The 24174-nt window shown below is 38.0% G+C and overlaps 1 protein-coding gene across 18 annotated transcripts in view; it reads left to right on the top strand.

Annotated features, from left to right (window-relative positions):
• Positions 1–801: 801 nt before the first annotated feature.
• Positions 802–24174, top strand: part of PDLIM5 (PDZ and LIM domain 5) — a 223168-nt gene continuing 199795 nt past the window's right edge. For 8 of the 18 annotated variants that reach the window (XM_043572080.1, XM_043572102.1, XM_043572094.1 and 5 more), the window contains exons 1-2: positions 864–967; positions 4144–4281. In XM_043572080.1, the coding sequence (XP_043428015.1) occupies positions 4280–4281 (2 nt within the window). In that variant the 5' untranslated portion in view covers positions 864–967; positions 4144–4279. Of the gene's footprint in view, positions 1108–4143; positions 4282–24174 lie in introns of those variants that run through there. The other 10 variants (XM_043572114.1, XM_043572106.1, XM_043572074.1 and 7 more) reach the window with 7 other exon arrangements.

The following is a 24174-nucleotide window of genomic DNA, read 5'->3' as shown; positions in this document are numbered from 1 at the left end:
TTATGTAACACAAAAAAATTCAGTGCCCTAGTCCCAGTAGCCATTTTTCGAATGTTCAATAGCCCACATGGTTAAGTGTCTACGGTTTTGATCAGAAGAGCATTCGCCCTTCTCCTCTAGAAGGCTGTACTTCTAGGGGATTCATGTACTTATGAAGTTCATTCTTGCTTTACATCTCCCTTGGTTAAAAATTGTCCTTTTCATTTCTTATAACCCATTCACAGTTTTAAACAGTCAACATGTTACTTTCCATATGGTCACTGAACATTATTTACGTTTGCTTATTAATAAATTCCGTGGTGGTCTAAATCCAGCAACTTTACTGAAACTGCCAAGTGGGCTATTGATTTGGACACAGGAAATAATGAGGATAGAGTGGTTGAAACGCTTTTGGCCGTTTCTTTCTATCAATGTCTCTTCTGGTACGATCATGGAATTTAACTTCTACGTATCAGGATTACCAATTTTTACCTTCCTGACATGCAAACTTCAGGGGCTGCACTTCTTAGGGCACATAAAGCTCTCTTAAAAAATCAGGCAGTAGCCGCTGAACTTGCATAGCTAGGGATTTATCCAAAGCTCCCTTCTATTTTTAGCCAGAACAACTGCTTGCCAATTCAAAGTTTCTGGAGAGAGAAATACATCGCATTACAAAACAGACACGCGGAGCATACCTTTGCCAGGTACTGCTCGAAATCCCCTGACTACTCCCACCGAAACTCGGTAACTCAATTGTCTCCCAGCGCTGGCTTCAGCTCGCCTCTGCAAGCCCGCACGCCTGACTCTTTCGCACACCACTCCGCCCGCGCTGGGCTGCCCTGCCCGGCCGGGGGCGTGTCCCAGCCTGGGGGCGGGGCCGGGAGCGCGAGGAGGCGGAAGTTCCCGCGGGCGGTGGGGACGGCGCACGCACCCAGAGTCACTTGTCAGCGCTCGTCTGAAGCGGAGGCAGCGCCACGCCGGACTCGAGGTGAGCGGCTGCTGGGCGGGGATGTGCGGCTGTGATATCCCGCGGTGCGGGCTGGGAGAGGCGCTGGTTCTGCGCCCTGTGCGTGGAGGGAAGCCCAGCTGAGGAGGAGGGGGCGCGCCCTGCCCGATTCTGCTCCTCAGGTGCTTTCTGGGGCGGCGGAGTTGAGAGAGCCGCGTGGGAAGAGGAGCGCTGGGGAAAGGGCGGCGCGGGAGTGGGCGCGACGCCAGAGGACGAGCCCTGCAAGTTCCCGGAGCCGGGGCCGGCCGGGGCGAGCGCGGCGGAGGCGGGGACGTGGGGCTCCCGGGCACCCCCGCAGCGACCCGCCGGCCAGGCAGCTTGCCGGGAGTCACCGGGCACCTACCTCGGCGTGTGGGTACAGCCCTGCGTGCACCTCTTTGGGGTGTAGGGAGCTGCACTACGCGGGAAAGGCGTGTTATTTTTGGTTTGCTTTCGCGCTACTGAGAAGTGTTTATTTCCCCCGCGGATATTTACAGTTGTGTAACCTGTTGGGGAAACATCCGCGCGACCAGAAATAAAGCTGTTTTTTTTTTTTTTTTAATCTATCATAATCGCCAGATTTACCAATACTTGTGGGGCTTTCGTAAGACTGTGACTTCAGTGCATTTGACAATAAGTGGAAAAAGGAAGGGCGTTTGGACAGGGCAGAGCCCGGAGAATATTCGTGGCTGCGTCGGGCAGGGCAGGTCTAGGGTGTGATCGCCAGATCCTATCCCGAGTCCGCCTTCCTGACCGTGAGGACGTCGGACCTGCCTACCACGGAAATAGCCCGCTCGGGAGCCTTATTTGGCAAACAGGACTAGGCGTGAACCTCTGCTGGAAAACTGTCTTGTCTGCTTTCGGCCAGTGCCTGTGGCTTTAGTTCGCAGGCTCTACCCCCCTTACGTCTCGATTTGGGGAAAAAGAGAATCTCAAGATACATTGCCCTTTAATTTCAGACCTTTCTTGTCATTCTGAATTCTCCTTTCCTCCTTCCCACTTACCGGAGAAGCCGGGATAGAAGTGTGGGAAATACGAAGCTTCCTTCCCAAGTACTAGGGCGAGGGTATTGTTTAGACTTTCCCTAAAAGAAAATCCCAAACTATACAGAAGTTCCAACATTTTCATCGTGTTTGAAAGCAGAATAGACTGCTCATTATTTGTTGCCTGCTTAGTATTTTAGTAAGAGTTTGGGCACTAGTAACCAGATGCAGGAGACCTGGAAAAGGCCAATAATAATACTACCATTGCTTAGGGATCGGAACGGTTAAGGCAAATGAAGCTAACAGAGGGAGAATACCAGAAATTAAATGACACTAGTTGTATAGTGGGGCCAGTGCTAGAAATTTTAATAAATGGGAGAAGTCAGGAAGGGAACTGCCAAGTAAAGGGAAGTTGCGTGCACATAGTTTGATATATAACATACATACGTCGTATATACATACATTTTCTTGTAGGGAACAATGGAGCCAGAGGAAGTTGTACCTAACTTTCCCATTCTTCTCTTGATACAAGTTAAAGATTAAAAAAGGAGGGGGCAGGCTGCCTTTGAAATACCAGTTGGCTTCTCATACTTCTGATTTGTATGATATACCAGTGTCAAAACGGTCTTTCTCTACGAGTTCTATGAAAATCTTTTATTATAGCGGGAAAGCGATTAAACTGTGTGTGACGCTTTATTATCTTTCTACTATTTGTTGTGCATGTGTATGTAACAGTTTGACTTCTGGCATGACTGTTGGGTCTTTTTAGTGCTCTGTGTTTATTGCATCAGTGCTGAATGTGTACTACCATGCTAGTGGAAAAGGTCATTTCATTTATGAGGTAGATACAGTGCAGATTTTCAGTGGTTTGATTTTTTTTTTTTTAAGAACCAGGCTTAACTTGAAAGTTTTCCCTCATTTTCCCATTATAAGAAGATGTAATCTGTTTGCTTTTAATATACCCAATGGTTTAAATACCTACGTCTGCCAATATTAATATTAATCACAGTGTTGAATGGGTTAAAAAAATGGAAAATTATTTAGACAGGTAATATAAAGTGGTGATTAAATCAAACAGCACAGATTTTTCCAAGGAAGTGTGTCTTAAACAGCTTTTTTTTTTAAATGTGGTTTTAAAATTTTAAATTCTACATTTGTTACATTTTTAATATTTTTAAAGAGGGAAGTAATAGGTTTCCTAGATTACATTCTAGAAAATGTCCATTCCTCCCAGTTTCTCCCACCCACATATGACCATCATAACAACCAATACCAAACTCGAGGTCACACTTTTTTATCATATAAAAGTACAACCATTCGAGTCCTTATAAGCACACTTACAGCAAAACAAAGAAGACTGCACGAAGTGCTGCTGCTTTTCTGAAGCTCTACTTCCCTTTCATGCATTAAGATTAACCTATATTCCCCCTCATTTAGTCAGTCTTATTCACTGTGTGCTTAATGCTCACTCTCTACTTTGCCTAATACGGTGTGTATGAAACAAAAAACATTTCTCACCGAAATATCATTGTGCTGGAGTATGACCTATCATTGCCTGTCTAAAAGAAAAGTAAATATTACTCTAAGCGTGGGAAACACTACGTGCCTGTAAGAGGCAATGCAAGTTGTAGTTTGTGATTGGAGAGAAGAGTTTTGTGCATTAAAAAAACAACTTATTTTAAAGAATAAGTTGTGTGTGGAAGGCATGAATGAGAGTCTACAGATTTCCAGTACTTTTCATATGTGAAAGTAGCTTAGAATTTAAGGACTTTTGCCAACTGCAGGCAAAAGAATGTATGAGGTAGAGGGAAGCGGAACATCATTTTGAATTAAACCTGAAATAAATTCTTGTTCTTTCTCCTATATATAATGATGTGTTGTAAAATACTTTCAGTTAAAGTTTGTATTCAAGAAGCCACAAATTGTACTATAGCAGTTTGTAGAACTGATCAAGTCTAGAGGTGTATCCTGATACGGAATTTTTAGACTATGGAAATTGGCATCAGTTCGGAAATTGTATGTTAGCTCATAGATTCCTTTCCTTAGAACTTAATATAGACTTATCCTTCACAGTTTCTCATCCCCCCCAAGACAAAATACTGAACATAATTTAGTTGAGTTTATATTAAGTACACTTAAATATGTAATAGGGCTTCAAATAATCTTTTTTGTTAACCATCTAATTTTCTTTCACAGTTTCTTTCATTTTCTGGGATTGAACTTTGAGCTGTTAGAGCCATGAACAACTACAGTGTGTCCTTGGTTGGCCCAGCTCCTTGGGGTTTCCGGCTGCAAGGTGGCAAGGATTTCAACATGCCTCTGACAATCTCTAATGTAAGCAAACTTCACAGATTTTATTACAGATGTTCATTCGATGCTTAGTCCTGGAAACCTCAGGGCTGAGTTGTTGAGTTCTCTGGATAACCTGTACTCATCACAATTGCTTATGGGATTTGATCTTCTCAAACTTAGTTATGTATAATCAAGGATGCGGTGGGGAGGGAATTTAGCAAGGATAATTGATTTCACTTAAGCTTATTTTCAGTTTCACTTAAGCTTATTTTCAGTTTCCTCCATCTATTAGTAAGGATAATGGAAAGCATTTAACTAGGGGGCAGACTTCAAATCTTTGAACTGTCACTAATTTGGAGAATTCTCTGGACCTTCGTTTCCTCATATGTAATATTAGAAGGTTGCACTATGGGATTTTCATGGTCTCTTTTAGTTCCAAAAGCTAATTAGAAACTGTTGATCAGTACCGAATAAAATGACTGTTTTTGGTGTTATTTCCTCAGCTCACTTTCTGGTGAAGATGATAGCCAACAGTAAAAGTGCCAAAAGCTACTTACCTTTGAAGAGGAATTGAAGGGCTTGGATCTCCTATTTAGATAGTCACCTTGTACATAATTGAGATTTGGTTGTTTACTTCATTATGAATTTAGTTTGAATATATTCTGTGTATCCAATTTGAGGATATATTTTGATGATGATGATGATGATGATGATGATGTTTTTTGAGGCCTGACTGTGTGTCAGTCACTGTTTGACTTTTATCACCAGTGGATAATTATTGGTATTAATTACTTCTACAACATTCCAGAGGGCTTTTTTTTTCATAGTCAAATAAATATGAATATCCACTCCCCGTTTACTTATATGATAGTATAGTATACATGCTGTTACGTATCTTTTTTCTAATTTACCATGGAGAATTTTCCCTAGAGTTTTTTTTTTTAAACAACTATATACGATTCTTTTGTAGAGAAGTAGCATTTATATGACCAGTGCTTCATTGAAAGGCATTTATATGATTTCCAGTATTGCTGTTATATACAGTGCTATAGTGGATACCATATATACATAATTTTTTATGTACATGCATATACACACAGTTGACCCTTGAACAACACAGATTTGAACTGTGTAGGTCCACTTACATGGGAATTTTGAAAAAATAAATATATATACCATCTAGTAAATATATTTTGTCTTCCCTATGATTTTTATATTTTTTTTTCAGTTTACTGTATTGTAAGAATACAGTATACATAACATACAACATGTTAGTTGACTTCATGTTATTGGTAAGGCTTTCAGTGAACAGTAGGCTATTAGTATAGTTAAGTTTTGGGGGAGTCACAAGTTTTATATGGATTTTCGACTGCATGGGGGAATCAGTGCCCCAGTCCCCATGTTATTCAAGGGTTAAGTATATATATATATGTATATATATGTGTGTGTGTATATACACACATATATAATTTTGATTGTTGTGCCAATTTACAATTTTGTGCAATGCATGAAAATACTTACTCCCCCGAACCACTACCCCCACCCTCCTCCCCCCCCCCCCCCCCCCCCGCCCCCGCCCCCAGCAGCCTTGCTAGCAAACCTGGATTTTTGCCAGGTGCTTTACATGCATCATCTCATTTAATTCTCATGTAAACCTGCAAGGTAGTGGTATTATTCCCGTTGTACAAAACTGTGCTATGAGCTTACATGGATGGTGTGGAAGAGCTGGCTTTCAAGCAGTTATGCTATGCAACTTCCCTAGTAATAAATTTTATCTATAGATTGTTCGTTCTTTCTTTCTTTCTTTCTTTCTTTCATGTATATTTTTGAGAGGGAGAGACAGAGCACAAGTGGGGGAGGGACAGAGAACGAGGAAGACACAGAATCTGAAGCAGGCCCCAGGCTGTGAGCTGTCAGCACAGTCCCTGACATGGAGCTGGAACTCATGAGCCATGAGATCATGACCTGAGCCAAAGTTGGATGCTTAACCAACTGAGCCATCCAGGCATCCCTTCTTTTTTTTTTAAGTTTATTTATTTACTTTGAGAGAGAGAGAGAGCTGAGGAGGGGCAGAGAGACAGAGGGAGAGAAAGAATGCCAAGCAACATACACCAAGTGTGGAGCCCGAACCTTGAGATCATGACCTGAACTGAAATCTAGAGTCAGGCACTTAACCGACTGAGCCACCCAGGCGCCCCTAATAGATGGTTTCTTTAATCAGATTGCTTCTCTAATATTTAGGAATTTATTGTTTTAATTATAGATGTATATATGTATAAATATATATATATATACACACACATATTGCTTCCAACAATATATATATGTACAACTTGATGTTGAAAAGTTAAAAATAAGTTTGCAACACTTAAAAACCTCTCTAGAGTATACAGTTTACTAATGGAGTTTTCCTTGTTTCTTGGCTGTGAATTTTTTTAAACAGTTAACTTTCTTTTTTTTTAAACAGTTTAATTTACCACCAATTTCTGTCTTGATTCCAGTTAATCAGAGTTTACAAGGAAATACATATATGTAATCCAGTCTCTAAGTTTTAAGATTTTATGGTTGGATGAAATTTTCAATGGAAAGCATCCATATGAAAATGTGTCTTGTTATTTATTCCTGTTTGAGCAAAGCAAGTTTTTTTTTCTCTTATTGAAGATCTCCTTTGAGGACAGGAATGATATTTGAATATTGTCTTGTTTTTATGTTCTGTTAACATTATTTATATTAAATTTGAATATCCTGCTTTATAGATATCGGACTAACGAAAGTTACTGTTTAGTTTCAAATGCATGTGTTTTTGTTGGGAAAAGAGTCCAGAAACAAATTGACACCTAATGAAACAGACTAAATCATCACTTTGTTGTTTGGTAATAGAAATGCAAATGGAATGTGTATATTTTATGGTATCATGCCTTTAAAAGAATTTTCTGTGCTTCGGTTCCCTGGCAGACAATTTGAGGCCTAGCTCCATGTTGTGATGCTGATACAACAGAACACTGTGTACATACATATGTGCCCTCCTCTGGCACAGAAGAAATGCTTTCCTTGTGTAGACAGAGTGCTAATTAAAGGATTTTGAACATACTGATTAAAAGAGACCACGGTAACAAAGCTGCTGAGTTATTTCTGTTCTCTTACAAAAGTCTCTGCCATCTCCTGTGACCTTTTTGGGCCTTGTGCAGTGGGGCATGCAATTCATTCTGGACTGGAGAGGATGGGAAGGGGAGGGGAGGAGGGAAGGGAATTTTGGCTCAACTGTGCTGCTAGGCTGTTGGCCTTCATTGTGGTTATTTTTAACCCTTTGTGTGGTTCAGTTTAAACATGCCTAGTAGTACTGCCTAATAAAGATGTGCTCCTAATAACTAATTTATATTGTAGTGAGATTAGTAATGTTATACCTCATCTTACTTAGTTCTCTGGTTGTATTCTGCTTTAATTATGTCAAATTATTGGGATATATTTCTGTGGTCACTGGGTTGTTTAATGAATAGTATCAAGAAGTAATTAAAACTTGAAAGCATGCCTTGAAACATATAATTTAATGATTCTCTTATTTTAATAGTATATATGAAATTCTTAGCAAGGTCTGGCACGTAGTACTCTTTCAGTTGTTACTTTTTACAATAATATCATAAAATTAAAAGAAAAAATTGTTTAGAGACTTGAAATATCAAATCCCCCATAATTGTGGGTAATGTAGGAGTTATGTATATATTTTTTACTTAGAGTTTATTAGAATTTGAAAAGAAAAAAAAATCACAAGTGTGTGCTTAGCTAGGAACCTGCATGTTTATGTTTAGAGTTCAAAAGTAGACAGTTTTCCTCTGGTTAGGTGTTGGCTATGTTGAACTTCACAGGGCTGTTTATGGCCCCCTATAACATTGGGGCTCTGTGACAGCAGATGTATTTGTGACAAATAGGCCATTGGCTAGGACTTCAACATTCTGTTTTGAGATTTTGTTGTTACTAGCATATGAATGTGCTGAATATGACTTTGTGTATTAAAGCGTGCACATTATATAATTTTAACATTTCACACAAATTTGCCCATTATCTATATTGTATGATTTTTGCATTCTTTTTTAGTAGGTGGTTTTCTAAGACAAGATTGGTAATTCCTGCAGACTTTTAAAAAGATCTTCAGATTGCTGTAACTGTATAATCATATGTCATTGTCTTCAGTTTCCTATTTTTAAAATGGAGTGCTGGCTACAGGACTTTTTATGACCCTGTATTTATGAAATTGCCTTCAAGCCACGGAATGTGGGGACGGGTTTCATTGTAGCGGTGTGGGTTATTGGTCTTTGCCAGTATATTTTATAAGAAGAAATAGGAGACTTCTTGCACAATTCAAGGCCGTATCTTGGCAAATTGATGTTCCTCATGATGGAATTACAGGAAGGATGATATATTTTAAGTATGGCATCCTGAAGTTGCAGTACTCTGCTGTGTGTTGCTTTCTGATTTATGATGTTAGAGTTTTTTCCTTAAGTGTCAGTATTTGGATTTCCTGAAGATGATCTCCCAGTTCTCCATAAACACATCTACGTTGTTTCATTAGCAGGTAAGAATGAGGTCAGATAATTTTTTTTTTTTTTTAATTTTTTTTTCAACGTTTTTATTTATTTTTGAGAGAGAGAGAGACAGAGCATGAACGGGGGAGGGGCAGAGAGAGAGGGAGACGCAGAATCGGAAACAGGCTCCAGGCTCTGAGCCATCAGCCCAGAGCCTGATGCGGGGCTCGACCTCACGGACCGTGAGATCGTGACCTGGCTGAAGTCGGACGCTTAACCGACTGCGCCACCCAGGCGCCCCGAGGTCAGATAATTTAATACAGATAGTAGTAATGATTTTGATTCTCAAGAGTTAGGGGAAGATTAGTTGTTACCAGCTCAGATACGTTTTTAGTTGGATTTGAAAAGCAGAAGAAATTTACTATTTTCTGGAGTGTGGACCTCTGCTTGGGAGTATAAGACAGAACAGAAAAAAAAGCTGTGAAATATTTTTCTAAGAATTCATCCATTCAGCAGTTATAGGAATACTTCCTGGAAGCCTTTTAAGAAGATGCAAAGTGTTGGGCATTACAGTGGTTGGGGAGAAAAGAAATAAGTACAGTACTAGACATGTTCATAAGACCTTCACAAAAGGATAATTGATACAGTTACGAAGATACAGATAAGTGTTTCTCAGTTTCAGTAGGTATAGATCTTTTGTATTTGTGGGGTCAGCTTCCTACAGGAGAAATTAATTGAAATGATCCTTGAAGGATGAAATTTGAACATCTCAAAGTCAACATTTCTCTGTGTTGGTTTTCAGTGCAAAGTGAAGACGAAGACTTTTCTTGGCCATTGCTTGACCCTGAGCAAAGCTGTGAATATAGTTGAGTGATTCTCCAGACAGACCAGCTGCAGAGTTTCCCTCCTAGAGGGGGACAGAAAGAGACTTTCAGTCCTCTCAGGCTGAAATGGGAGAACCATCCTACCTTGAATAAATGGGCCCATTGTTAATTTTAAGCTGTTGGGTATTTTCTTTTACATTCCCTTCCAACTACCCTGTCGTTATGCCAAGTTGGAAAGTTAATGATTTAGTATGTATAACTGCATAATGTATATTTCACATGTATGGTCACCTTCTGCTTTAAAAGTATTAATTACCTTGTGTGTGAGGCACAGAGACCTATTTTTTTCTGTGTGGTAATTTTCTATCATTGTCGTGACAAGGGTAAAGAATCTCCAGATAATTCTGAAGATGTTTTTCTGGGTTGTTATTTGTAAAGAAATGAAAAATCTTATCACTATGTTTTGTTGTAAATAAGTAGTTTTAGAAAAGTGGAGCTTGATTTTTTTAGTTTTAATGAATGTTAGGCATTTTGGAAGGTTCTTTGTTAAAGTAAGAGGAATTTTACTGGTCTGTAGGCTATCTGTGTCTGATGGAGGAAACAATATTGTAGAGAGTAGACGAAGTAAGAACGCTAAACCTAAGTAAAGGAGATTTTTAGGTAACTTGTTCACCTACTCATCGATCAGATATAATATCTACTTAAACTGAGAATATTGAAGACTGTGGACTTATTTTCAGTTATTTTTGAGAACTTTCAAGGCAAACAATGTTTCTTTATGATAGTTGTTGGTCAGGTTGCAGTGTGAATTCATAGTTAACTGGTTGTCTTCATCCAAAATATCCTTTCTGCAGTAGTTCTTACCCAGATTCTCATATACCATGAGCCTTGTGGCCCCCAGTTACAACTGCATGGAGGAAAAACTCTGGTATCAGTTAGGTAATCTAGAAGCAAACATCGCTCTGGACAAAAAAGGGGTTGTTTCTTTGGTGTCTTGTAAGGGATAATTACGTTCAGTTTTAGTAGGTGAGACTCTAAGCCTTTATTTAAATTTCTGAGATATAGAAGTATTGGCTGTATAATACTATATAATATAAAACATGACAGGACGAGACCCTAGCGTGTGAAATATCAATTTTTGTATGCATTTGTAAATAAATGACATAAGGAAATGAAAAGAGAAAAAATTGAAGCAGTTAATGTAGTGACCTTGGTGACTCTTAACTTAGGTATTCTATGTGCACAGCCACTCAGTAGCCCTGTTGGGAATGCAGGTTTGGTTGTTAAATTACAAAAGTGGGAAAGTAACTTTTCTAGCACAGGTACTCTGTTTTAATGAAGATTTTTCTTTTTTTTTTTTTGGTAATAAACTATTTAGAATATACAAAGCAGACAGTATTGAATGAGTGTTTAAAGTTCGGTTTGGAGGGCTCCTGGGTGACTCAGTTAAGCCTCTGAATTCAGCTCAGGTCATGTCTCACACTTCTTTGAGTTTGAGAGCCCTGCATTGGTTTCTCTGCTCTCAGCTGGGAGCCAGCTTCGGATCCTCTGTTTGCGGCTCTCTTTGCCCCTCCCCCCAACTGACTGTCTCCCTCTCTCAAAAATAAACAAACATTAAAGGCAAAGTTAGTTTTGGAAGAATTTTTTATAATATTAATGAAACCATATGTTCACTTCACTATCTTTCCCCACCTCATTTTTTTCTTGTTTTACATGAGTGGTGTTATCTACCCTTGGTAAGTAAGCATTTCTTTGACAGCTGTTGATGTTGCCCATTTTATGTGATGATTAATGGAACAAAGTCTATCAACCTCTTTGGCGTTTAGTACTCCCAGCAGGACTAGATAGTTACAGCCCATGTTCATGATAGGCCTACATGAAAGAGCAAAATGGACTGGGAAAGTTAACAGGAGGAAATGGAAAAGAGCCACATTAGGTGGAGAAAAGAGACAATTTAAAAAAGGCCACAGTGGAGCACTTATTTACTGGGTAACATTTGGTACTCAGGCAATCTTCTTAACCCTTCACCCCTTCCTGCCTTTAAAATTTGGTTAATTTATGCTTCTTTTTAGGTAATATATTCATAGGGTTTGAAGTTCCAAAGATACAATAGCATGTAAAGGAGAGTCTCATTTTTCCCGCCGTTCATTTCCTCTTCTGGAAGCAACCAGTGCTAACATTTTCTTGTGTATACTTTCAGAAATGATCTATATAGATGCATGTATTTACATATATATCCTTTCCACCCTCCTTTTCAACACAAATTGTATCCTTAAAAACTATATATTTTTTGGCATTTTTTTCCACTCAACCCCAAATTAATAAATATATCTTTATTCTTTTTATATAAAGCTGCATTGTTTGGATTGGTCATGATTTATTTAACTGTTTCCTATTGATAGGTCATGATTTATTTAACTGTTTCCTATTGACAAGTTGTTTCTTGTGTTTTACTGACACCGCAGTGTAATTTTTGCATTTATATACGTTGCATATATGTGAACGTATCTATCAGATAAATTCCTAGAAATGGAATTGCTGAGTCAAAGGGCTATGTATATTAATGATTTTGATTGATAGTGCCAAATATCTCTATGGAGGCACTCCTGCCCACAATATGAGAATGCTGGTTTCCTCATACTTTCGCTAGCCCATGTTTCAACAGCCTTTGATCTTTTCTAATCAGATGGGCCTATTTCCACTTTTCTCTTTTTTATAGGACTTAATCACAAGTATTCTACTGAGGATTTTGTTTTTAAGTGGTTCATTATTTCCCATTTTGCATGAACATATGAAATAAAAAATGTGCTGCTCTTCTGTAAATGATACCATTAATTTCTAGGGATGATAGTCTGAGTTTTGTCATGCAGTTTTGATTAATAGTTACCTTTATCATTTATTTCCTGTTTTTTAAAAAATTTATTTCCTATTTCCAAATGGATTTCCTCTCATTGTTAACATATTACTTCCAATTACATGGTGAAATATTTTGCTTGTTTTTTCTTGAACGGTTTTTGGCATATTGCCCTGCCGTAGACTTTCTGGAAAGTTTAAGCAGATCACATTTAATAGATTCAAGGTTGTTACTTCTAGAGTTTCTCCTGGAGCCTGATATATTGTGGGATTTCAAATCCTGCTCTTCTCTAGCTCCCTTTAAATGATGTAACAAGGAGACTGGCCATTATGAGCTATTCAGTATGGCCCTCAGACACAGTAAAATTCACCCCTAGCAGACTCACTGTGTTTTCATTATCAACCTTTATTGGCCAGTAGAGCTTAACTGAAGTGTTAAGTGTTCCATAGCGTAGTGAGTCAGGCATTGTGAAGGCATACTAACAATAGATTTCTTCATTTTACCTTGGTTTAAACAGCAGACTGTGTGTGTTGGTAACCTTGGTGACAAAAAAGAGTAAGGATGCCAGGGATGTTTGTATTTTATGTGGTTAAAGGAGGGATGTGGAATTTCCCTTTAGTGTGTTGCTATAAATTTTTAAATATGATGAGAAGAGGGCCACCTGGCTGGCTCAGTCGCTGGAGTGTGCAACTCTTCATCTCAGGGTCGTAGGTTCAAGTCCCACGTTGGGCACAGAGAGTACTTAAAAATAAAATCTTTGAAAAATATATGATGAGAAGAATTTGGAACTAGATAAGAATTTGTACCATTGGTTATTTGAATTCTATGACTTGTTAAACATTTTTTTCCAGAATCCAAAAATTGATTTAACAGTGGCCATTTTTCTTCTTGATGATTGTCTTGGGTAAATTTTGATTTACTAAAATTTTATTTTAATGACATTAACAACTGAATGCCATTTACCGTTAGTTCTGTCAGGGACTTAAGTGTTGTGATTTGGTTCTGTTGAGGATCCCAGTTATTAGCTCAGGATTTCACAAATGATTTCTGAGATTTTAACTTTTATAGGTAGCAAAATTTAAAAAAAAAATTAGTAAGGTTGTATAATGTTGGCTGGAGGTGGTTGTGGGTATGTTCTGAAGGTATTTTTCTTCTTGGGAAAAGGTAGTGGAGGACAAATGTCCTTTAGAAAACAAATGCTTTATCCCTTAAATTGGAACCCTTAGAGATGTTCTAGAGAAAGAAGTTTATACAAAGATAAAAGCATTATTATGCATGTCATTGTCATGATTTTGAACATTCTCTTGAAGTATCTCTATGCTACTTAACTTATAAATATTCTACAAATAATTCTTCTGGTCTTTTTATAGTAGGCATTTCTTTTTGTATATAGCTGTCCATTCTGGAAGATTCTAGTTATTGGTATCCAATTCTCAGAGTGATATTCAATATTTTAGTAGACACATGTTTCCAAACTTCATCAGTGGTTTATACCCTTGTAGTTTGGTTCTTCATATTCAGACTGGCAAGTTGCCCAACCAGGAATTCTGAAATCCTGCATTCAATGCATTATTGTCCTATTTAAAAACTGTTAACAGGGGCACCTGGGTGGCTCAGTCGGTTGAGCATCTGACTTCGGCTCAGGTTATTATCTCATGGTTCGTGAGATCGAGCCCTGCGTCGGGCTCTGTGCTGATAGCTCAGGGCTTGGGGCCTGCTTTGGATTCTGTGTTCCCTCTCTCTCTGCTTCTCCCCTGTTCACACTCTGTCTCTCTTTCAAAAAAAAATAAATAAAGATTTAAAAAAATAAATAAATAAAAATAAAAACTGTTAAGAGCTTCCTGTTATCTGTTGAGTTATTGCTATATTCCTCTGCCTGGCATTCAGGCTGCATAAAAATGGGCCCACTTAATACAGCTGAGTTTATGGTCCAAAATGCCCATTTTTAACCTTAATTTTTTGGTCTCTTAATTTTTTGTGCTTACTACCTTTGTTTTCTTCTTACCTCTAAAGTTCTACCTATCTTTCAAGGCACATTCATATACCAGGTGCTCTTCCAAATTTTTGACTACTCCAACTTGCTTGGGTCTCCTTTCTTTTCTATATTAAATAGTAATAACAATAGCAATGTAAATATGCTGACATTTATTGAGCCCGTGTTATTGTCTAGGCCCTGCTGTAAGTGTTTTCCTCATGTTCCAGTATTTAATCCTCATAATGACCCACTGAGGAAGTATGATTTTAAATCTCTGATTTATAGATGAAGAAACTGAGGGAGGAAGAAGTTAAATAACATGCCCAGAGTTACACAGATGGTAATTGATTAGGCTTAGGATTTGAAATCAAACGGAGTAGTAATAATGCTTTTTTTAACCAGGTTCTCTCTTTTCTGGGAATAGATGACAGTTTTAACTACTGACGGCCAAGTTCGTGAATGTGTTGTTTCTTCTTCTTCTTCTTCTCCTTCTCCTCCGCCTCCTCCTCCTCCGCCTCCTCCTCCTTCTCCTTCTCTCTCCCATGTGTGTATTTCTTAAAGAGACAATACATGCTGGAGAATCAAAGACTTGTATAAATGGGAATAACTGAGATTATTAAAAAAAAAATGACTGCTTTCCAAAGTGATTATCAAAGCCAATCTAAGAAATTTTACAAATGTAGATTTCAGGCCCTGGACTTTGAATTCAGGATGTTTAAGGATTCTTACATGCTGTCTGGATATTTCTCATCTACCTTTTGTGTTCCATTTTGTACACTAATATTTGGGAACCATGTATGGTATTGCTTTTTTAGAAAACATTTTTACTGTAGACCTTTTGTTAGGTCATTTCAGCAAAAAGGCTGAGGCTAAGTTACATTATAACTGTCCTTGACTAAACAGCGTGGTAGATCGACTTTTCTTCAACCATCAGTCTTTTCTCAGTTTTCAGAGTTCAATCACCATAGGTCAAATTATTTTTGTAAATAAATGACAATCAGAGTTTAGTTCTGTTTACAATGTTTTATTAGTTTTTTTTTTTTTTTTTAAGCTTTTCTATTTATTTTGAGAGAGAGAGAGAGCACAATGCCCTGAGCAGGGGAGGGGCAAAGAGAGAGGGAGAGAGAGAATCCCACGTGGGGTCCACGTGGAGCCAGACGCATGGGGCTTGATCTCATGAACTGTGAGATCATGATCTGAGTGGAAATCAAGAGTTGAATACTCAACCGAATGAGCTACCCAGGCACCCCTGTTTACAATGTTTAAGTATCTTTGTGACAAAGAGTTAGAGGATTTAAGTTGATATACTAATTATAATATTTTAATACAATAAAAGTTAATAATGTTAAATTTACCAAAGACTTTTTTAGGAATTTTTGACTATACTTGGTTTTATTTTATACCTCATTGCTAAATCAAAGTGGTAACATGTTAAAAAGAACTTGTTACAGTTTTTTTAATCCCATGAACCAGAGAATACTACAGACTTTTGGTCTTCATATTAGGTTTCACAGCAGTATAGTGTAAGTACATATAAATAGGTCATATACTTTGTTAAATTGTAAACTCTCTTACCAGGAAAAAAACCCCTTACACTGTGAGTCTTATTTACTCAAGATCATGCTGGAATTCCCAATTTGTGTTCATTAGCTGTTGACTGATGATCATAATGATAATAGAGGACAGATGGGAAGCCGGGTTGCAATCTCAATCAAGTTTCCTATATATTTGTCTGTTAATGTACATAATTGATAGAATTAACTGATGAAGCATTTTGGTGTTCCTTGTTTTTTTTTTTTTTTAACGTTTTTTATTTATTTTTGAGACAGAGAGAGACAGAGCATGAACGGGGGAGGGGCAGAGAGAGAGGGAGACACAGAATCGGAAGCAGGCTCCAGGCTCTGAGCCATCAGCCCAGAGCGAGCCCGACACGGGGCTCGAACTCACGGACCGCGAGATCGTGACCTGAGCTGAAGTCGGACGCTTAACCGACTGAGCCACCCAGGCGCCCCTGGTGTTCCTTGTTTTTAGTTCTAGTTAGGCTTTGACTTTCTAGGAAATGTCCCAGAGGTTACATCATGTGATAACCCCCTGCCTCCCAAGGTACAGTCTTTCTCTGTGCCAGTCAGAATTTGTTTTCTGTAACTTTGACCCGATGATTCTGCTTCTCTCCTTTAGTGCTATGCACAACAAAGGATAACAGCCTTTCAAATAGTGACCGAGTTGTATTTCCCTTGGAGTCTTGTGGATATTCTGTAGGAAGCCATTTCTTCAAATGTTTCTCTCATGGCACTTTGCCTCTGTCTTCACACCCTTGGGCACACGCTTTTAGAAGTTTTTAAATGTCTCCTTATGTGCGACTCTCAGAACTGATCTATTAAGACCAATGCAAAAGTATCGTTATTAAGTCAGGAAGCTTATTTTTGTATGACTGGATAGTGTGGGGTTTAGAAGCTGCTCTGAGCAGTGGGCTTAATGGAACCGTCAGTGTTTTCTCTGTATGCTTTTGTACTGTTTGAAATTTTTAAACAAAAGAGAAAGAGAAAGAAAACTAAAACTGGCTTATGCTTTGTACATGTGTAAATTGAGGCTTGTCTGGACATACGTGGAGGTTAGCAGAGCTGAAGAGGGCAGGGGTGTGTGTATGGGTGTGTGCTGCTTGTGTGAAAGATCAAGGAACCTCATGGCAAGGAATTTTGGAAACAGATAATTGAGTGTTTTCAAGCATAGTCTCTGGAGATTTTTGTTATTTTTGTTATCTTTTATGAGAGATGGGTAAATTCATGGTATAGCAGGGTATATCCTCTTGGTATCATCTTCTAGCACTGCCTCTCTCCTGAGTGATTTGTGCCAGAGTCCAGAGATGGCAAGGAGTGATTCCACACCTATTTATTGATTCTTACTGTGTACTAGGCTTTGGGTACAGAGGGTGGTTCTCTATTTTCTAACCTAAAGGCCCACAGAACGTGATATGAAATATGTGAAGGAGCTTAGGCATAGGAGAGGACTTACATGTAATCAGATCAGGAAGAGAACACAATAATGTGTGTTGACCATGTCACCTGTGTTAGGATAGCAGGGAACTTCTAGAGGAGGATCTGTAGAATCCATGGAGGAGACACAAGAAGAGGCAGTGGCAGGCAGAATTTGCCATACCAACTTCTGGACTTGGAGTTATTTTTTCATTATCATTATTGAGCATCTGCTGTGTGCTCAGTACTGGCCTAGATACTGAAAATACAGTGATAAGCAAAACGAAGTCCTTTGTGTTGTGGACCTCATATTCTAGTAAATGGGACTGGTAACTCAAAGTATATAAATAAATAAGCAATGTAAATTAATAAGGCGATATGCTAGGGAATAATTGGGGAAAAAGGTTGAGTGTCTGGGGTGGTAAGGGTTTTACTTTATTTTTAAATGTTTATTTTGAGAGTGGGGGTGGCCAGAGAGAGAGGGGGACAGAGGATCCAAAGTGGGCTCTGTGCTGACCGCAGCAAGTCTGATGGAGAGGTAGAATTCACCAACCATGAGATCATGACCTGAGCTGAAGTCAGACACTTAACTGACTGAGCCACCCAGGTGCCCCAAGGGTTTTACTTTAAATTGGGGGTCAAGAAAGGTCCTTCTGACTGAGGAGGTGACATTGACTTAAGGAATAAGAAGCCAGTCATGGGAAGAGCCAGGAGGACAGTATTGCAGACAGAGAATGGGAAGTGCAAAAACCTTGAGACAGGAAAGCTTGGTGTGTTCAGGGGATAGAAAAGAGGCTAGTGTGGCCACAGTGCAGTGAGCAAGGAGGAAAGTGGAGTGAGATGAGGTGCATCTAGTGTCAGAATGAGAGACGAGGAGGTTCAGGGTGCTTGAGGAGGATAGCATTGGAAGCAATCATAGGACCACTCTTGGGGATTTTAGCGGATCCTGATTCCTTTGGATTAGAGCTGAGCTAGAGAGAGTGGGTTACTAACTATTGTGACCTTACCATATCTACAAAGTGATATGTTTTATTCATTTATTTAAAAATATTTTTATTTATTTTTGAGAGAGAGAGCGAGCACACATGCGTGTGAGTGCGGGGGGTACAGAGAGAGATAGTGAGACACAGAATCCAAAGCAGGCTCCAGGCTCTGAGCTGTTAGCACAGAGCCCAATGTGCTTAACTGGCGGAGCCACCCAGGCACCCCAAATTGGTGTGTTTTATAAATTGGTTTTGGTAAAAAAAAAAAAAAAAAAAAAAAAAAAAGGAATAACTGTACACCCTGCCAAAGTGACTCTTCCGAAGTAAAATACTCAATATGTTTGTTTTGAAAAGTTATTTATTGTTACAGCATATACATTGTTATTTTTTCATTGTTATTTACTCACTGATTACATTTTTTCTGTTTTGTGTTCTTTTAATTTTTTTATCACTGTAAGAAGCAGCTTTTTGCCCAGATGGCTTCTGTTTTCATTTCCTTGTGATGTTATGACCTCTTCTATTTTAATAAAGAAATGTTGCATACACACTGAAGAGTTGTTTACAAATTATGTTGATTAACACTTTTGTTAGAGTATGCCTCAGAGATAAAGTGAGTGTTAGGATGTTTATTCTAGGTCCCATATGTTGAGCTGAAAAAGGTTTTAAAATGTGTCTATTTTTAAAAAGAATGCTTTAGCTGTTGGTTGGTTGAAGCACCCAAGGTCAAAAGTTACGTTTTGTGACCTTTAATTATCTTAAGTGGAGGGAGTTTATAAGATTTAATGTTTTTCATTTCTGAATCTTTCAGAGAGGTTACTTGGGTAGGGTTAACATCTAATAAGAGCAGTTGCCCGTTGATACTTTAGTAGACACATTGGTAATGGATAAACTGAGAGTGTCATTGCTATCATATAAATGTAAGTCTGCAGTAATAAATGACAGTGCCTTCGTAAATGATGTAACTTCATACTTCATATTTAGATTAGTTTTTTTATAAATTCAAGACAAGAATGAGCTTTCCTGTGAGTTTTGGGTTATGTTTACAAAATCATGCTTTACAACCAACTTACGGATTATCCGTAGTACATTAAGTATGATAAAAGAATGCACTAGTATAAAATTTTAGATACAGTTTTCTTGATGATATTATCTTAACATTTAAGTAACCTGGGGCGCCTGTGTGACTCAGTCGTCTGGGCATCCAACTTCTGCTCGGGTCATGATCTCGCAGTTCACAAGTTCGAGTCCAACATCAGGCTCTGTGCTGACAGCTCAGAGCCTGGAGCCTGCTTCAGATTCTCTGTCTCCCTCTTTCTCTGCCCCTCCCCCATTCATGCTCTGTCTCTGTCAATCTCTCCAAAATAAATAAACATTAAAAAAATTAAATAAAGTAACCTAATAATAATTAATTTTTAGCCTTAAAGAACACTTTAGGCAATTACGATCATATAGTAATGAATGGTCAAACATCTATGAATATTTTATTACCAAAGCTAATATACTAGCATTGTATTTTTTATTGACTGTTTTTTACAGTGATTTTTTTTTGTAGGGTTCATACTTTCTCCCAACATAACATTTTAAGATTATAATTTTAGTGAACAGTGTTTAACATGCTGTTTAGTGTAGTTACTAAGTGCAAGCTCTTAGTGTGTGCATGTGAATCCTAGCTCTGAAATTAACAGATATATGTATTTGTTCAAATATATATATTTGAAATTAACAGATTTATATATATATACCCAGGTTCTTCAACTGTCCAATGGATGTAAAATATTTAAATCATAGCGCTGTTGAATTAAATAAAGTAATACATGTAATGTACCTGGCTCATAGTAAGAACTTTGTGAAAGTTCTCTAATAATAATAAAAGTTACCTTATCATGGGGTACCTGGCTGGCTCAGTTGGTGGAGCATGTGACTCTTGTTCTTGGGATTGTAAATTCGAGCCCCATGTCAGGTGTAGAGATTACTTAAAAATAGTAAAATCTTTAAAGAGAGGGAGGCAAACCATAAAAGAGACTTTTTTTTTTTAAGTTTATTTATTTATTTTGAGAGAGACAGACAGAGACCTTGCAAGTTGGGGAGGGGCAGAAAGAGAGGGAGAGATAGAGAATCCCAAGCAGCCTCCCTGCTGTTAGCACAGAGCCTGATGTAGGGCTCAAACTCAGAACCATGAGAACTGTGAGAACTGTGACCTGAGCTGAAGCAAGAGTCAGGCACTTAATATACTGAGCCACCCAGGCTCCCGGAGACTCTTAACTATAGAGAAAAAACTGAGGGTTGCTGGAGGGGAGGTGGGTAGGGGGATGGGCTAAATGAGTGATGGGTATTAAGAAGGGCACTTGATGTGAAGAGCATTGGGTGTTATACGTAAGTGGTGAATCACTAAATTTTGCTTCTGAAACGAATATTATGCTCTATGTTAACTAACAAGAATTTAAATAAAAAACTAGACGGGGCGCCTCGGTGGCGCAGTCGGTTAAGCGTCTGACTTCAGCCAGGTCACGATCTCGCGGTCCGTGAGTTCGAGCCCCGCGTCGGGCTCTGGGCTGATGGCTCAGAGCCTGGAGCCTGTTTCAGATTCTGTGTCTCCCTCTCTCTCTGCCCCTCCCCTGTTCATGCTCTGTCTCTCTCTGTCCCAAAAATAAATAAACGTTGAAAAAAAAAATTAAAAAAAAAAAATAAAAAATAAATAAAAAACTAGAAACAAAGAATAAAAATAAATGAAATAGAAAAAACAAAACAACAAAAAATGAAATCTTAAAAAAGTTGCCTGATGGTAATAAATACTTACGGCTAGTATCTAGTTGAAGCATTTTTGACTCTATTTTTGAAATAATTCTAGATCAATCACTTCTTTGATAACATCATCTTCAAAATTCAGTTGTGCCTTTCTTTTGTAAAGAAGTTTTATATTTTGGGGTTTTTATATAGGATTTTTTAGAAGCACCATCCTACACAGCACACACAAACACATCCCCTGTGGTTTGAATTATTTCTTGAAGTTATCTTATAGAACGTGGATAATAATTATTTGTTGAATGAGTGGGCCATTTCCTTCTTCCATCTGTCAGATCTTGCATAAACTCTCAAAGAGTTTTAAAAAGAGAATGGATACTAGTAATACCTCCAATTAGATATTCTTTCTAGAGTGATTACTATTCACTAGAGATTTTCTTTTTCTTTTTTTTTAAATTCTTTTAAAGTGACATGATAAGCTATATTGCTGGTGAAGGCAGTTGCTATAGGGGAGGATTTCTTTCTTTCTTTTTTTTTTTTTCTCCAGTGAAGGATAAGTATGATTATAAGAGAATATGCACATGAAATGTAGACTACACAAGCTAAGAAATGTGTGTGCCATTTGTACTGTCTCTTTTCAGGAGTTTTTGCAGTTCAGCAGCCTTTGTGTGTAGAGCTCTGTCCTCACTGTGCCATCTTAGTTTTCTGGTTGTAGAGAACTGGACATGGCATGGGTGCCTGATCTAAATGTAGCCATCTGTAGACAAAGTTAGGAGATCTGTATGCTGTCATACTATTTTTTTTATTTACAAGCTCTATGCATTTTATGAAATGTAAGATCTAACCACTCTGAACTTCAGCTGTACAAATGAATATAAATCCTTGCTGCTCATTCATTAGTTTACTTATTCCGTAAATATTTATCGAATATCACTTACATGCCAGGCACTGTCCTAGGCACTGAGAATACAGCCGTGTGAGTAAAATAAAGTCTGCTCTCTCAGACCTGTATTTTAGGGGAGTGAAAAAGAGACAATAGGCAAATAAAAAATAGTTGGTGTTAAATAGTTTGGGGGCAAAACACAGGAGTGTAGGGAAAGGGAGTGGCGGTTGATTGGGAATTACTAATTTATAGGAAGTGAACAAATAAGGCTTTTTGAGCAGATACTTGGATGAAGTTGGGGAAGAGCGTTTTGGGCAAAGAGTAAAGACCCCGAGAGGAGTGTTTACTTAGTATGTTTGAGGAACTTACAGGTAAGCCTTCAGTGGCTGGAGTGGACTGAAAGGATAGTGGTAGAAGATGATTTTAGAGAATTGAGGGTAGTTATTTCCCAACATAGATTGTATTAAAATCTACAGCAGTTTAGTTGATAGGAAAGAAGCATTTTGCCTTTAGATTAAAATAAGACCATGTCAGTATAGGGAGAGTTTTTGGTTTTTTTGTAGCATAGTACAGACTACTCTGGTACACAGTAAATGTTTTCTCTGAAGTCTGAAGCGTCTGCTGATTGCAGTGTTATATTGTTCAGGACCGATGTTAAGTTTCAATAGTATTTGAGGTTTAAAAGGTTGTAAACATTGGTATTTGTATATGCTTAGTATTTTTGTTTGTATGTAGCAGGAGTAACTGATTATACATGAGAAGTGGGGTCAGATTACATACATGTATATAGTTCAGTGATAATAACTTTTATGGAGTGATGACTATTGCCATCACCCTTACAATTAATATTCACTTTGAAAGGTAAGGTGAAACAAAAAAAGTTATTTTTGTCTTTACTCCAAGATTTTGTCTTTATTCTTGTTTTTTGGCTTTGTAATGGAGATAGAGGAATTTTAGTATGTTTGGGTAATCGTTAAAATAACATGCAGATTATTAGACGCATATGAATATGGAAAATGATTTAGTGTGTTTTGGGAATTTTCAAAAAAATATTTGAAATTGCCTTTTAAAGTTTTATTTTCAGAAACATTTCCTGGTCTTGTTACAGTAGACGATCATGAGGGGCGCCTGGCAGGTGTGTGACTCTTGATCTCAGGGATGTGAGTTCAAGGTCCACATTGGGTATGGAGCCGACTTAAAAAGAAACAAACAGAAAAAAAGAGTGGATGATCATGAAAATGTTTCATTTATACCTGGCAGGAGTAACCTTTTAAAGTCCTCTAACTTATCAGTTCAACTGGTAACCATAGACCAATTGTCTTGGCTTTTGTTCTAGTCATTAGATTGGAATTTTAAATAAAAATAGCTTATTGAATAGTTTCTTCAGGAAGGGCAGTTTTCCCAAAGAGTTTTCAGTTTATTATCATCATTAAACCTTCATTCTTTTTAAGATTTAAGTTTTATCATCGCTAGACAGTTTCCCAATTAAACGTTTCATAATCAACTGTATGACATTTTGCATCAGTGAAACCCCACTGTTTTTATTTGTCTGAAGAAGGGGCAAGAAACATTAGAAACAAATTTTCTCATCAGAGGAGACTTTTTTTTTTTTTAAATGTGTATTTTTGAGAGCAAGAGAGACAGAGTGTGTGAGTGAGAGAGGGACAGAGAGAGAGGGAGACACAAAATCTGAAGCAGGCTCCATGCTTTGAGCTGTCAGCACAGGGCCTGATGTGGGGCTCGAATTCACGAACTGTGAGATCATGACCTGAGCCACCCAGGCACCCCAAAGGAGACTGTTATGTAAAGGAAAGATTTATTCTAATGGAGAACTACTTTATTAATTCAACCTAATTAATGGTAAAGCTCCAAATATAACACAGATGAGTTACTCCTCTAGGTTGATAACAATTTTAAACTTATTTTTCAAAGATTTTGTGAAGTAAGTATTTTCTTCAACAAAATTTGGAAGTTGATTTATTAGGGTGTTTAAATAAGGTCTTGTGCTTGTTTCATTTTTGATGTAGGTTGTAGATGGCAGTATACTTGAATTTCATGGTCAATTTTGGTTTCCACTGGAAATGATGATTATTATTTGCTTTGGGTTTGATTTTTTTTTTAATCTTATAAAGTCATGGTCTTTAAAAAGGAAGATTTTTAAAAAAATAAAAACCAGTGGTGA

Source organism: Prionailurus bengalensis, chromosome B1 (genome assembly GCF_016509475.1).
Source record: "Prionailurus bengalensis isolate Pbe53 chromosome B1, Fcat_Pben_1.1_paternal_pri, whole genome shotgun sequence".
Taxonomy (NCBI): domain Eukaryota; kingdom Metazoa; phylum Chordata; class Mammalia; order Carnivora; family Felidae; genus Prionailurus; species Prionailurus bengalensis.
This window is presented reverse-complemented; position numbering and strand designations above follow the sequence as displayed.